At 34.8% G+C, this 15,081-nt stretch overlaps 1 protein-coding gene and 1 long non-coding RNA gene across 31 annotated transcripts in view; one reads left to right on the forward strand and one right to left on the reverse strand.

Moving 5' to 3' along the window:
- The first annotated feature begins 734 nt into the window (after positions 1-734).
- LOC147841669 (uncharacterized) lies at positions 735-2,273 on the forward strand. Its single transcript, XR_015502365.1, has 2 exons — positions 735-2,143; positions 2,186-2,273. It is a non-coding gene; the product is annotated as an uncharacterized LOC147841669 (long non-coding RNA).
- Positions 2,274-2,584: 311 nt separating this feature from the next.
- Positions 2,585-15,081, reverse strand: part of ect2 (epithelial cell transforming 2) — a 67,779-nt gene continuing 55,282 nt past the window's right edge. For 11 of the 30 annotated variants that reach the window (XM_087272238.1, XM_087272237.1, XM_087272231.1 and 8 more), the window contains 2 exons: positions 10,532-10,829; positions 2,592-3,442 (listed from right to left, as the gene is read on the reverse strand). In XM_087272238.1, the coding sequence (XP_087128364.1) occupies positions 10,542-10,829 (288 nt within the window). In that variant the 3' untranslated portion in view covers positions 2,592-3,442; positions 10,532-10,541. 30 annotated transcript variants of the gene reach the window in all.

The following is a 15,081-nucleotide window of genomic DNA, read 5'->3' on the forward strand; positions in this document are numbered from 1 at the left end:
AGGGGTGCCGAAAACAACGCATGTAGTACTGCTCGTCAACGCCAACCACCTATTTGTGCAGTTCTGTGCACCAAAGACCTCTTCGGTTACTAAAACAGCGTTGGCTATCAGTAATGATGAAATTTCTACATTGGAAGCATTGCCACCACAGCTAAGGAACATCATATCTTACTGTATGTGGCTCATCACCAACTCAGGACAGAGGTCATGTGGGACCTTAAAACAATCTCTGAGCACCACTCTTACACATCGAATGAGAGCATTACAGAAGTTTTCAAAACCATGTTTCCTGAATCCAAGTTTGCAGCTACATTCTTGTGTGAAGGTATCAAAACTGCATATGTTACTAAATTCTGATTGGCTCCTTTTATAACTAACTAACTGACTGACCAGGTCATTAAGGCCAACGGGTTTGTGGTCATGTTGTCTCAATAGGATGACGAAAAGCAATCAGGTGGACCATATTGGCTACAGGTTGGATGACCACGCTGTTGCGTATGTAATAAATATAACTGATAATTAAAATAAAATGTTTTATTTAATTCAAGTAGCCCACTTATACATAATTATTTTCGAGGGTTCAAATAGTATACCGATTTGACATTTTTCCCTCAAACTTCTGTTGGAATGGACACGAAGTTATCATTTAATTTCATTTGAAATGGTATTTAGAAGTTCTTTAAAACCTTGAATTTCATTTGGAGGATCCCAGGGGCACCCTGGATATACAATGTAGAGTTCGGCTTCAATCATTCAGGTTTTAAGTTCAAGTGGATTTCATTGCATTAAGCGAGAGCACTTCTCTTTATTTTCTTCCAAAAAAAATAAATAAATAAATTGTAATGATGCAAGCTTGCTCGGGCTCGAAAGTACAATGTAAGAGCAGGTCAGTGTGAAGGGGGAAATAGCACCTGTGCTCGGTTCAAGGTGCTTAACTTTGACTAGGTGGAGAGGTCCAAGTCATAAACAGGGTTTCACTTGTGAAACCAAGAAAGAATCATATAAAAAAAAAAAAAAAAAAATTCGCACCCAAACTCTTGATTCCATGATGTCGATTCCAATGGTGCAGTTCTGGTTAGTCTCGCATCAACCCACTATGTTGCCACTGAGGATTGCTGCCCCCAATATGTACCTGTCTGGCTCTCAGGGAAGGTTTCTAAAACCAGGATAGCTTGGTCAGGAAAATTACAAAAATGCTTTAAAATACACATGCCTTCATGTGTACAGTTGAAGTCAGAATTATTAGAATTATTTTGCTCTATTTATCCAATATGAGTCCATATGTCTGAAATATCCTGAAGCAGCTATACTGTTTTGTACTGTCACGTAGCGTGAGATTCCCGTTTTTTTTTTAAGATAAATATATATAACGTTAATGCACATCAGTAACTCGCCAGTAGCTTATTTAATGCATGTTCCTGTAAGAGAACATTGTAATTAATTGGAAATCCAGCGACCGCAATCATCAAAACCTTAGGAACAACTGTGATCAGAACCAAAGTTCACAGGTCTGTGTTCTCTGAACTCCTATCAGAGGTGGACGTGGTCATTCTGATTGCTTGCCGCCGAACCGCGTCATAGCTCATTACCATAAAGTTGACTTGATTTCCACTCCCCTCGACGCCCACGCCGGTGAAGACGCGCCACGCTGCTCCTAACCACTGGCTCTCATTGAAAATGAATGACTTCCGGCTACTTTGACGCTCTCGCCGCTTTTCGTGTGAATGTACGGTAAGAACAGAAAACTGAGGCTACAATTCACACAGGCAATAGAAGATTGGAGAAATGTTGACTGGTCTAATGAGTCTAGATCTCTGATTAAATTTCTAATAACTGATTTATTTCATCTTTGCCATGATGACAGTCCATAATATTTGACTAGATATTTTTTAAGACACTTCTATAAAGCTTAGTGACATTTTAAGGCTTAACTAGGTTAAATAGTTTAACTAAGCATGTTAGGGTAATTAGGCAAGTTATTTGTTTAACGATGGTTTGTTCTGTTGACCAGGGGTGGGCAACCCTGTTCCTGGAGAGCCACCTTCCTGCAGATTTCAGTTGCAACCCATATCAAACACACCTGCCTTTAATTATCACGTGGTGTTCAGGTCCTAATTAATTGGTTCAGGTGTGTTTGATATGAGTAGCAACTGAAATCTGCAGGAAGGTGGCTCTCCAGGAACAGGGTTGGCCCCCCTGCTGTAGACTATCGAAAAAATATAGCTTAAAGGGACGAATAAAAAAATTGACCTTAAAATGGTTTTTAAAACATATTTTTTTTTTATTATTCTAGCTGAAGTAACAAATAAGACTTTCCAGAAGAAAAGAAAAAAAAAATATCAGACATACTGTGAAAATTTCCTTGCCCTGTTAAAGAATTTGGGAAAAAAAAAAAAAAGAAACAAAAATTCAAAGGGGGACTAATAATTCTGACCTCAACTGATGGACTCGTTGTACATTTGAGCTTTAGTTGACAATTCAAGATAGGAGTAGTTCTGCAAGGTTACAATTTCAACAGATCTTGCAAGCAACCCACTACAAGCAGATTCACAGCTTTACCAAATGTTTCAAACAGACACAAGTAAACGATGAAGGCTTTAAGCTTCTTTTATTGATAAAGAATAAATGAAGTCACCTTCAAAAGTAGTCAAACCAATGACATAAAACCAGCCCACTCCAAATAAATCTGCAGTAGGCAAGGACATTATATGAATCCCTTTTACAGAAAAAAAGTGAATTTTCCTTTACACACGAATAAATGTTCACATAAGTGCACAGACTAACGTAACGGAGACAAACTACTATTAGTATGACACAATCACAAAAAGAAAACATACAATATTTACACATAAATAGAAAGATTTACATAAACTGATTCTAGAGAATAAATATGGAAAGCTGACTGCAACGACTCTTTTGACTTTTAGAAACCTCTGCCCCTGAATCAACAATAAAAATCAATTCTAAAAGTATGCAGTGTTGCGCTATAAACCTTACTGTGGCAGCTTAAATGCAACGGCCAGATGTCTGTAGCTTTATAAAAGCTGAAAACTAGATTAGTTTAGATTAAGCCTACCTTATAAAACACGAGGAAGTAATACATTCAGTGGTTAATAATCGTGTGAAAACTCTACCATCTAATAAAATCAGAACATGTCAGTTATAAATGTCTCTCCATGTTAATTAAATTCGCCCAGACGTGGACATCAACACAAGCCGTCCTTCATTTGGTGGGTCCTAGACCTGTAAATTAAACCCGGATGGGGGGGTGGCTTGGGCTAGAGGCGCCGGGCGGACGTGGTACCATAGTGTGCCAATTAATTATAATACTGTAGAGTGCAGAAGGCAAAGTTCAGATCAGGTGAGTAGTGGATCGACTGAAGGTGTGGTACTTTCTCTCAAAGGCAGAGGAGAGGTTGATCATGGATGGGGAATGAACAGTCTGGAAAAAGAAAAGAAAATGCAATATAGCGATGAAAGGACAGTTGTAGGGTTGTCTAGGTCATTTCCCTTTCATCATGTAATTAGTTTAAGACTCAAGAGTGCCGGATTGCATGTTATAGACGTGTTAACCTTTGGCGCATTTTCATACCCAGAAGACCCTGTTAAACATTCAATGTAGAGTTGAAGAGTTGGTAAAGCTGAAAGGCTCTTTTATTTCTTTAAAGTATTTATACTGCAGACTAGGAGTGGGCGGTAGAAAAAAAAATTATATCCCATTATCATTATAGAAATGATATACATAAACGTTTTAAAGTAACACAAAAAAATTTATACATCACCCATTTCCTAAAGTCTATGCTGGATAGTCCAGCTAACTTAATTATGCATGAATCAAATACACTTTGTTAGTTTGTATCTAAATAGCAAATAGAACTAATTATTCATAAAAACACACACACACACACACACACACACACACACACACACACACACACACACACACACATATATATATATATATATATATATATATATATATTACACGACATATTTATGAAAACATTTCACTTTATTTAACAAAATGCATTTTAAATCAAAAGATTTTTTTTTCAAACTATACTTGAAACAGCATTAAAATATAGGTGAAAAATATGGGTTCATCATTCAGTGTAAAAGTTAAAGAAAACTATTCTGTTCATCAAGGCGGCATTTATTAAATGTTACAAAAAATGGTTAAATATTTATTAAAATGTTCAAATAACTGATTTTTTTTGTATGTAGTTTCAAATAAAATTATTACTCCAGTCATCCTTACTTTTATTACTATTACCATTAATAACAATTAATAATAATAATAATAACAACAACAATAACAACAAAAATAGTATCCAGTTGGACCGATTGAACTGGAAAAAAAAACAAATGTAATTATTTCTTAACCACATTTTTAAATGTGTCAAAACAAGAAAACTCGAGTTGTATAGACTTTTTTTTCCCAACATTGTATTTTTTTATTTTTTATTTTTTATGACACTACACGAATGATCCAAAAACATATTTGTTTGCTTTTGGTCCAAACAAATTGAGTTTAACTCCAATTCAGCCTAATGCATTTCTGTTATAAAACCTAAAATTTCATGCCTATTTTTAATTATTATGTCCACACTTTCTTCTGTAAATAGTTTTTTGTGTAAACTGAAGATTATGTAAAGGGATATAATGCTGTAATTATCATGTGGAATTGTGTAATTGTTTTTAAGTTTTCTTTTCCTGATTGGGGATTTTAATTTGAAAAAATTAAAAAAAAAAATGCTGTAAAATGTCCAACAGCTGCAGTGAAATAAACATCCCTTTGCAATAAAAAAATGTATATATATTTTTAAGTAGATTGTTGGCGATTGGATGAGTTTAGCCCGATAGGGTAACATTACTTCGACAATTTTTAAAATTAAGACCCTTTTAAAATGATTTGAGACCTACAACACGATATTTCTGTGAATTTAAGACTTTAAGGCCTAAAATTTTGCTTTTAAAATTTAAGACATTTTAAGACCCCGCAGACACCCTGGAGAGAGAAAGGGAGATGCATGAAATAAGCACCAATCAGAATAACAATAAATTATTAATTAAAAACTCTGCAAAGCTATAAAGACTTCTAATTAATTTGAGGCTAAACTGTGAATCTTAAATAGGGTTTTGTTAGGCGTTAAAATTATTCTTGTTCTTAATGTTCAACAATTTTTGTTGTTGTATATAAACTACTGTAACATCGAATTTCTGTACACCACACTGTAAAAAAATAAACAATAATAAAATCAGTTATTATAATTTTTTTTCCAGCAACTGGGTGCAAAGAAAAAAAGTCAAATAACGGCTCTTAAATTACCAACATTTACCGTAAAATATTGTTGTTAAATTACAGACATTTACCATAAAATAATGTTGTAACAGACATTTACCGTAAAATAATGTTAAATTACAGACATTTACTGTAAAATTAATGTTGTTAAATTACAGACATTTACCATAAAATAATGTTGTTACAGACATTTACCGTAAAATAATGTTAAATTACAGACATTTACTGTAAAAATAATGTTGTTAAATTACAGACATTTACCGTAAAATAATGTTGTTACAGACATTTACCGTAAAATAATGTTAAATTACAGACATTTACTGTAAAATTAATGTTGTTAAATTACAGACATTTACTGTAAAATAAGACATTTTTTGTAAAATTAATGTTAAATTACAGACATTTACCATAAAATGTTAAATTACAGACATTTACCGTAAAATAATGTAAAATTACAGACATTTACTGTAATGTTTTTAAATTATAGACATTTACCGTAAAATAACGTTAAATTACAGACATTTACTGTAAAATAACGGAGGTTAAATTACAGAAATTTTGTTAAATTCAAGTTTTCCGGTAAATTTCTTTAATTTACCATCTGTTATTTATTAATTTATTATTATTATTATTTTTTTACGTAAAATGTCTAATTCAACGGTTCAATGGCTGTTATTTTACTTTTTAGTAGCCCCAGCACCCCAGCTGCCAGAAAAAAACGTTTTTTATTCACGGTGCATTGTAAAAATGTATCGGTTTAAGAATAATAGCAGTATATAAAATTAACAGGACATGTGCAGGGTATAAAAGAAATATGCTTTTTTTTTTAGGCTAAATGGTATTTTAGTAAATTGTTACAGGATTGCATTTTAGATTTAAATTTCTGTAAATCCCAGTTAAAAAAAATAATAAAAATCAATGTTTACATAAGTGGTTTGTTTTATTAAAAATGTGTTTATAATTTTTCAGTATAATTTGTTTTATTTTTAATAAACCTGTTATCATATTGCAAGTGCATTCATAATCTTTTTTTAGTTCCGTCAAAATATTTTAATGACAGCTTAATGCACAGCTCCGCTACAATCACAATGCACATTTGCATCGAGTCTTCATTATCAAAGAACATTTTAATCAGTAATTTGTTAATATGATTAAACGAGTGCATTACAATACATTCGTCACACCACCCAGCACCACTGAAGCTCACAAACTACATCTCATCTGCATGCATCATTTGAACAAATGAAAGTGTTCAGCCTTCTAGCAGATGCCCGAGGTTCACGGGTTTCAGTGAGTTTATTCAAGAAGCTCGAGAAGGGGAAAGGGGAGAAATCCATGTTAATGATATTGACTTTATAAACCTACTGTGGTAAAAACACACACACAGTTGACCCTTGTTAAGTGTTCACCCTTCAGAATTGACAGTGAACAACCTGCATATAAAGAATAATAATGTATTCTTCCCTTTAATAAGAGACTTGAGGGTGAATAGGAGGTTAAGCAAACCACAAACACCATTTATTTTGCTTTACTTTTTAAATGTAACAAGCCCAGGCTGCTTTCACACAGCACACAAATAATCCCATTACTTAACATTGCTTAATAAGAATTAAGGTGGCCTTGCATTGCCATTGGAGGCTTGGGAATCAATAAAGGTGGCCGATGGCAATGAGGGAAGGGGGGGAGGCATTTGATGAATTGCCTCGAGTGTGCTGAACGAAACATTAAAATACGCACACACTTTTGTATACAGATGATGCTTTATGGGATCAAATTAGAAATGGGAGGAGATTAAATCACAGTTATCAGCCAGTTTACAACCCTGACGCCCACAGATCAAGTTGATGTGATCTCGTAATTATAACAGTAAAAACACACACTAAAAATAAATAAAATAAAAAAATAAACACTGTACACCACAGTAACAATTACATCTTTATATAAGAACAGTCATTATAGTGAGAATCATGGTGCTACAAAAATAGTCCCTTATTCCAACAAATGATCTGAGGTCTGTGGTAAATGGATACTTTATCAAAAATTTGAATAGCTGCAATGTCATGAAGTCTGCTTTGTCGTGTTGCCTCACATTTTTTTTAAACAAGTTTTAGCACAACTTCAAGGCAGTGAAAATCCCATTTGTTGAATGAAATTCTTGCCTTCATAAATTTATTTTTATACTACAACTATTTTTAATAATAATAATAATAATAAATCGTTACATTTATATAGCACTTTTCTGGGCACTCAAAGCGCTTTACACAATGGGGGGGGGGGGGGGGGGGGGGGTCTCCTCATCCACCACCAGTGTGCAGCATCCACCTGGATGACGCAACGGCAGCCATTTTGCGCCAGACCGCACACCACACACCAGCTGATTGGTGGAGAGGAGACAGAGTGATGATATGCCAATCATGATATGGGGAGGGTTAGGAGGCCATGATGGACAGAGGCCAATGGGCAGATTTGGCCAGGATGCCGGGGTTAAACCCCTACTCTTTTTCGAAGGACATCCTGGGATTTTTAACGACCACAGAGAGTCGGGACCTCGGTTTAACGTCTCATCCGAAAGACGGCGCTCACTGAGCAGTATAGAGTCCCCGTCACTATACTGGGGCATTAGGACCCACACAGACCGCAGGTTGGGCGCCCCCTGCTGGCCTCACTAACACCACTTCCGGCAGCAACCTAGCTTTCCCAAGTGGTCTCCCATCCAGGTACTGACCGGGCGCAGCCCTGCTTAGCTTCAGTGGGCGACAATGTGAGAGTTGCAGAGAGCTAGCTGCCGGCTGTTTTTCTGTTTTTTTTTAGCCAATATATACTATATTTTTTGTTACTAATATCAATAAAACCAAATTAATAAAGCTAAACATTTTAAACAACTAATACAATTATAATATTAAAAACTAAATTATACAAAATTACTCTATTTACCGATCCTCAATTGGCTCCAAACCAAATGCTTTTTTCCTTTTCTGTTGATCACTAAAGAAGATATTTTGAAAAATGTGAGAAACTGATAACCATTGACATTAATAGCAGGTAAAACATACGTAGTTCATACACATTTTTACTAAACAAAATTCAATGAATTTCCTAAACCTTTCAAAAAAATGTTTTCATGACCTAATGTCCACATGTGCATGGTAAAAGAAAAACAATGCATGTTCAAATTTATTACAGCATATCGTAAAACATGCCACAATCGATAAAGTTTCAATTTAGATTTATATTTATGTAAAATTTATTTAGATAATGTTTACATCGCACTAATAATGTGAGAGTGTGTGATTGGCTAAGGACAGAATGGAAGTCAAGACAACCTACTTACATTTGATATTTGTCTTCCATGACTTTTCTAAAAATTTGTGGATTTTTCTATTTTTCCAAAACTTTTCCAGGCCTGGAGAATGCCACGTCAAAATTTCATGACTTTTCCAAGTTTTTTATGAACATATGAACCCTGCAGTCAATGGTTACCAGTTTTCAACGTTTTTCAAAATAACTTCTTTTGTGTTCAGCAGAAGAAAAAAAACGCAAACGAGTTTGGAACAAGTAAAGTGATTTTTATTTATTTATTTTTTTTTGGTAAACCATTCCTTTAAATGCTACAGAATATATTTACAATAGACAATGAATGATCATTCTGGGGCATATCGTACTAGAACAATAATTAAATTGTATTGTAGAGTGTTAAGCAATTACCTTGGTTGGATTAGGCTTGATGTAGTTAAACAATGACACTAAAACCACCAATATTGAGTGATTGACTTAATCGTCAATTCAAATAATTCATTCAAAAGAGTTGATTCATTTAGAAATGCGTGACAACTCCTTTTCTGAAATCCTATTGCATTCAACAGAATACGCTTTTGCTCCAGAATTTCAGATTTATAAATGGAACATTTGAGGTGATGTGAGGTGCGTTTACACTATTGTTTACAGCTTAAAACACACAATACATGACCATTCACACTCACTGGGCATCTGCAAGTCTTTCCTGCATCCATACATTACAGTCTACCAGTTGAGTAATGAGGTCATATTAGAGGGGCTTGATGAATCAAAATAAAGATATGTGATAATCCAGTCAGAGAGTAATTGTGAAGAGCTCCTCACCATTTGTAAAGGTTTAAGTCTGTCTAGACCAGGGGTGTCCAAACTCGGTGGTGAAGGGCCAGAGTCCTGCATATTTTAGGTCCAACCCCAATTAAACACACCTAAACCAGCTAATCAATCTCTTTCTAGGTATACTAGAAACGTCCTGGCAGGTGTGTTGAAGGGAGTTAGAGCTTAACTACGCAGGAAACTGGCCATCCAGGATGAGTCTGGACACCCCTGGTCAAGACTTAAACAGAAGACTATCTCTTCCAAGCTAAAACGAGGTCCTAAGCCAGGTCTGGGCAAACTTGATCCTGGAGGGCCAGTGTCCTGCATAGTTTAGCTCCAACCCTATTCAAACAGACCTCCATATAGAGTTCAAGTGATCTTGAAGACACTGTTTAGTTTGTTCAGGTGTGTTTGACTAGTGTTGGAACAAAACTCTGCAGGGACACCGGCCCTCGCGGATTAAGTTTGCCCATCCCTGTCCTAAGCCATATCAAAACCTTCATTTTGTTGGTCAAAGATGTCTAAATAGTGTGGATAACAGTAAAACGCATGCCTTTTAAAACAAAAAAATCATTAACAGTGTAAATTGCAGGTCAGTGTGATTGTTAGTCTAGTTATCTAATCACACCACCTAAATAAATGATTTTAATGTACACAATTGAAACTATTCAGTTTATGCATTTTTTTTTTTGGAAACCAATGATAAGACTTAATTTAGATTACTCTTTTTTTTTTTTAAGTCAAAATTGGAGTTTATGCTATTTTATCCTTTTAACAGTCTCCAAATGAGCCAGAAAAACAAGAACAGGTAAATGAAAACTAAAACAAAAAAGATTATTGTTAGGTAGCTTTCTTTATCGTTTCTCCATAGCCCATATGACATTCTCTTTCAATATAATGATACAGTTAGTTGACATGTTGCTCATTGTATGACTGAATTTCAGTAAATCACATACTTTTCATAAAGTGATGTATTCCCTTTAAGCATTCCCTCTGATCACCTAATTCAAATGAGTGCCACCACATCCCATCGGTGCGCTAGTAAATTAGTGCTACCACCGTCCCCCAAATGTGAGTTAGTAAGTCAGTGAGTCAAAGAGGCAGAACTGCTGTGCTCACTTCAAGAGTCCTAAAGGAGGGTCTCTCTCCGTGGGGACCCGGGTAACCTGCGCCCCGGCTCTGGAGGTGCCAGCAGATCTCGACACTTAGCTACAGGCTGGACCGCCGGGAGGGACAGGATGGACGGTCTCAGCTGGCTTTTGGGGGCCGCTGGTTCATCAGCTCTCTCTGGACTGCACGGCGTCCGGACACACACCGGGACTCGGGGCCGTGGGGCGTGATCCAGAGAGTTTGACCGCTGAACCACTGCACTTTTAATAGAGCCGGTCAGACTGAACGTAGAGGCAGAACGAGACATCTATACTCACATGGAGACAGAGAAATTACAGAGCGTATTAAAGGTGACGTAAATTTGACTTCTCATGTGTTTAAATGCTATAACTGGGTCCTCGATATATCTACCAAAGCCAAAAAATAGAGACTGAATGAGGCATTAACTTTGTTTTGGTACACCTTTGGTCCAATCCCAATTCTCTTTTTGTACCCCTACCCCTTGGCGCTTGAAGGGGAAGGGCTTCAAAAATTACTCCTAAGAAATAGCACATCACTACAACACCTGCACATGTCATCGTGATCTCTTGCTTCATATGAGTGTTAAGATGGTGACTGCTGTAGTTATTCCAGTTGCATTATTTTTATTTTTTTTGTTATTTATCTTCAGGAAACCACTGAGCAACAATATCACGTTATCATAACGATAAAATGTGGCAATAAGCTACTGTGGCAGTAACTGCACTATGCATTTACACGAAAACAACATTAACATTATACCAGCCACTGTAAAAAGGTCATTCCCAGTCATTAAACTTATCTAACATTTTGGAATCATGATTTTCTCCTTTTGCCCTATGGAAAGGGTAAGGGGTAGAATAATATTTGGACTTTTTGTCTGTAAAACACACCATTTGGATTTCAATATTCCAGTGAAGTAGGAAGAGAATCTTGATTCAAATTGGTCAGTCAAGACAATCCAAGCTATGTTATTCCTACATAATCATTAAAACTTAACCCAGGTTTATCATGGTTCACAGAGTTATCTTACCCATCAGTGAATATGTATATCCATATATATGCTTGCCTATCATGCTGTTGTTTATAACTGATTGGTGCCATCTTGTGACTAATTAATTAGGTAAGGTTAGAGTATGCTCCATTTAGCCGTTTTTGTTGCTGTCAGTTTTGCATTTAATTGAAGGATTAATAAAGATTTGAGGCTCAGAATGATGTTTTGTATGTATTTTTTCAGTATTCTGGCAAATAGCGGTGTAATAAGTGGTGTAATAAATCACAAATCTCACGGTTTAGATCACACTACAGTTTTTGAGTCAAAGATTAGAACATTTTTTGGATCAGCAAAAAAGGAAGGAGATAAATGTCAATTGCTTTCCATTTCTACAAAAATATTACTGCATGAAAGCCATTTGTTTTAACAAACAGAACTTAATTTAAATAAAAACGTACTTTAAATTAAACGTAATTTAAATAAAAAATGAACATCAAGAAAAAACCAGCTGGGGGAAAAAATTCAATATGAATCTTTGCTAATGTTGCTAATAATACTAAATATAGAAATCAAACACCTTATAAAATATATATTTATTTTCAACTAATGATTCAACAAATCGCACATAAAACTTCACGTTTCATCATAGGTGGATCACTTTTGAAAATCTATTCAGTAACATAATTTTGCAGAGTTGTTTGTTGCCACTTGTTGGGTAAACAAGGTTATTGTAACAACATTCACCAGCATCAAGATCCGTTTATCTTTCAGTGTTTATACCTGAACTATAAACTGTTATGCCAGTACTTCTGTGTTTTTTAATTGTTTGTAACTAACTGAAACAATCTGTTAAACCCCTGCTAATAAGCAAGATAAAGTACACCAAGGTGGTTGTTTTCACAGAGCACAATCCTTAAAAAACAATGCTGATATGCATGTTTAACCTTATTCTGTAATAAAAAACCAACTGGATGTACTTTATCCCTTACTTAACTCTTAGTCTGCATGTGTCCACCAAAAGATCCACTGCTTTATGTATCAGGGTTAGGTGAATATTGTTTTTGAAAGATTAGTCAAAACCAGCACTTCATGCTAAAAGTCCATTTCCAGAACTAGTATCATATTTTGATAATGTTTTCAAACATCCTTTATGAATGTGCCGGTTAACATGCTGTGGGGTGGGGCTGCACAATATTGGAAAATTTTATATGTCACCATATGACTTCCTATCTCTATTTGGAAAGAATGTACAATGTTAGATCAATTGGGTTGATTCTGCAGTGCAAATGCATCTCTATAAAATCTAATAAACCATCTACAAACTTTTTGGGGCACGTTTCTGTTGTCGTCCGTGCTATTTGCAGTGCGTTTCTGTATTTGCATGTGTTGTGAGCATTTTCACGCATAACGATCAATAAATACAATCAAGAAAAAATGATACAATAAAAATAAATCAATAAAATAATCATACTTAAGGTCACAAATAGTACAATTTCTTATATCTTAATGTTTTTAAAATCCTTACACAATCACAGGCATCATGCAAATGATAAATTATAACACAACATTGTATAGCCTGTGATGTGACTATTGTGAATGATCACATTGCAATATTGATATATTGAAACGATATATTGTGTAGCCCTACTGTGGGGCTAATGTGCTTATAGTTACCATCGACTCTGACTGTTTTCACAGTTATAAGATCTACCATGTTGTTAGATTAATCCTGAAAATGCTTGCAGTCAGCTTAATTTGTAAAAGAACTTTTATTATGTACTGTATAGCCTGACTTTTTACGTTTTCCATGAAGATGGAAGGATTGTACCAGTAGTGTAATTTTATATGATAAGGCCAGCACTTCGGTAGAGAGCAGTAACATTCTAGTCAATAAGCTGAACCAATTTTGCTCTACAACAACTGCATAAATGTATTCATAACCATTCAGAATTGTTCTGGTTGAGACTAAAAGTGTTAACTTCTTTGTCTGTCTGCCATTTGAACATGCAAGACTTTAATCCGCTACTGGTGTTTTCAGACTTTTTGTCAGCATGAGATTTGATTGTTTTTTGTAGTTTTCTGTCAAAATATCATGTAAATGTGCCACCTTTTTTTTGGAAAGAAGCTTTTAGGGTCATCAATCAATCAATATGTGAATGTCCCTATACATTTTGCATTAAAAATAAACATACACAAAAATAGCACATTTATGCTTAAATCAAAATAGGAGCAGGCTATAATAAACGATCTGCGAGATTTTTTTTTTAAGATGAAACTTCACAGACACATTTTGGGGACACTGGAGATTTATTTTACAACTAGTGAAAAGGGGCATAATATGTCACCTTTAATCTTGACTGGTAGTGTCTCTGCATTGAACGCCCTTAAAATCACTCATTTTAAAATTACTAGAGGAAGTGAAAAATCTGAGCACGTTACGAACGCTGGGATTTCGATTTCTACCTATTTAGCTGTGCATGAATCACCTTAATGAATAAGGTCAAAATGCCCCTTTTAAAAGAGCTGAAAGATGAGGAATGAGCGACCAAGGCAACTGTATGCCTTCTGAGAGCAAAATTCAAGTCAGACAGATTTGGCAAGTCATACTGTAAAGATTCAGCTGTGGAAAATGAGATTAGTGTGAGCAATACGACTCTGTGAGAGACATGAATTTATGTAAATGCCTGTTTACAGCAAGTATGATGCGTCTAAATGACACAAATATGAAATATTCAGACAATTTATGCACCAAAATTATTCAAAACATTTCCAGAGCTGAAAAGTCATTGTTCTCTGGGAAAAAAAAAACTAAAACAAACAAACAAACAAACCTGTCGCTGAATAACAGAAAGATCATTGTAGTTTAATATCTTGGATTCAAGGCTTATTCACAGTAGGAGGGAAAACTCACCACAGACACAATTTTCAGTTGAAAATGCACTTCCTGATAAACTATTCACACATTTGTATTTTATTTTTGGCAGACGATTGTCACCAGTATTCAATCGTCTTGAAGAAAACAGACAATTTATACTTTTACACTAAATATTCAGCTTTGCCATTACATACATTTTATAAATAAATTGCATAAATGAACTAAATTATGTACATTTTACATAAATTAAATAAAACTAAATTAATATAAAACAATTACTCTTTTGCAGTTTGATAAATACTTACAATTACAAATCTATCTATCTATCTATCTATCTATCTATCTATCTATCTATCTATCTATCTATCTATCTATCTATCTATCCATCTATTTTAAATAGTGTCAAAAATAATGTCTGTGAATAAAGAATTTAAATATTTTAAAAATGTAACCAATAAATGTATAATGAGCCAAACTCAAAGTGTTATGCAAACAAAAATAGCAGTATGAAAATTGTGCAGGTGTTTTATTGCAAAACAAAAGGTGGCTCACCTGCCAAACTGATGACATATGACTGATTAATTTTTTTGTCATGTTGAATAGAAATGTCTGCTTTCATGTAGTTAGAAATAGACGTTTTTCTCTTAGCCACATCATTTGATGTTGTCGCCA

Source organism: Danio rerio, chromosome 11, assembly GCF_052040795.2.
Source record: "Danio rerio strain M-AB ecotype USA chromosome 11, GRCz13ab, whole genome shotgun sequence".
Classification (NCBI taxonomy): Eukaryota; Metazoa; Chordata; class Actinopteri; order Cypriniformes; family Danionidae; genus Danio; species Danio rerio.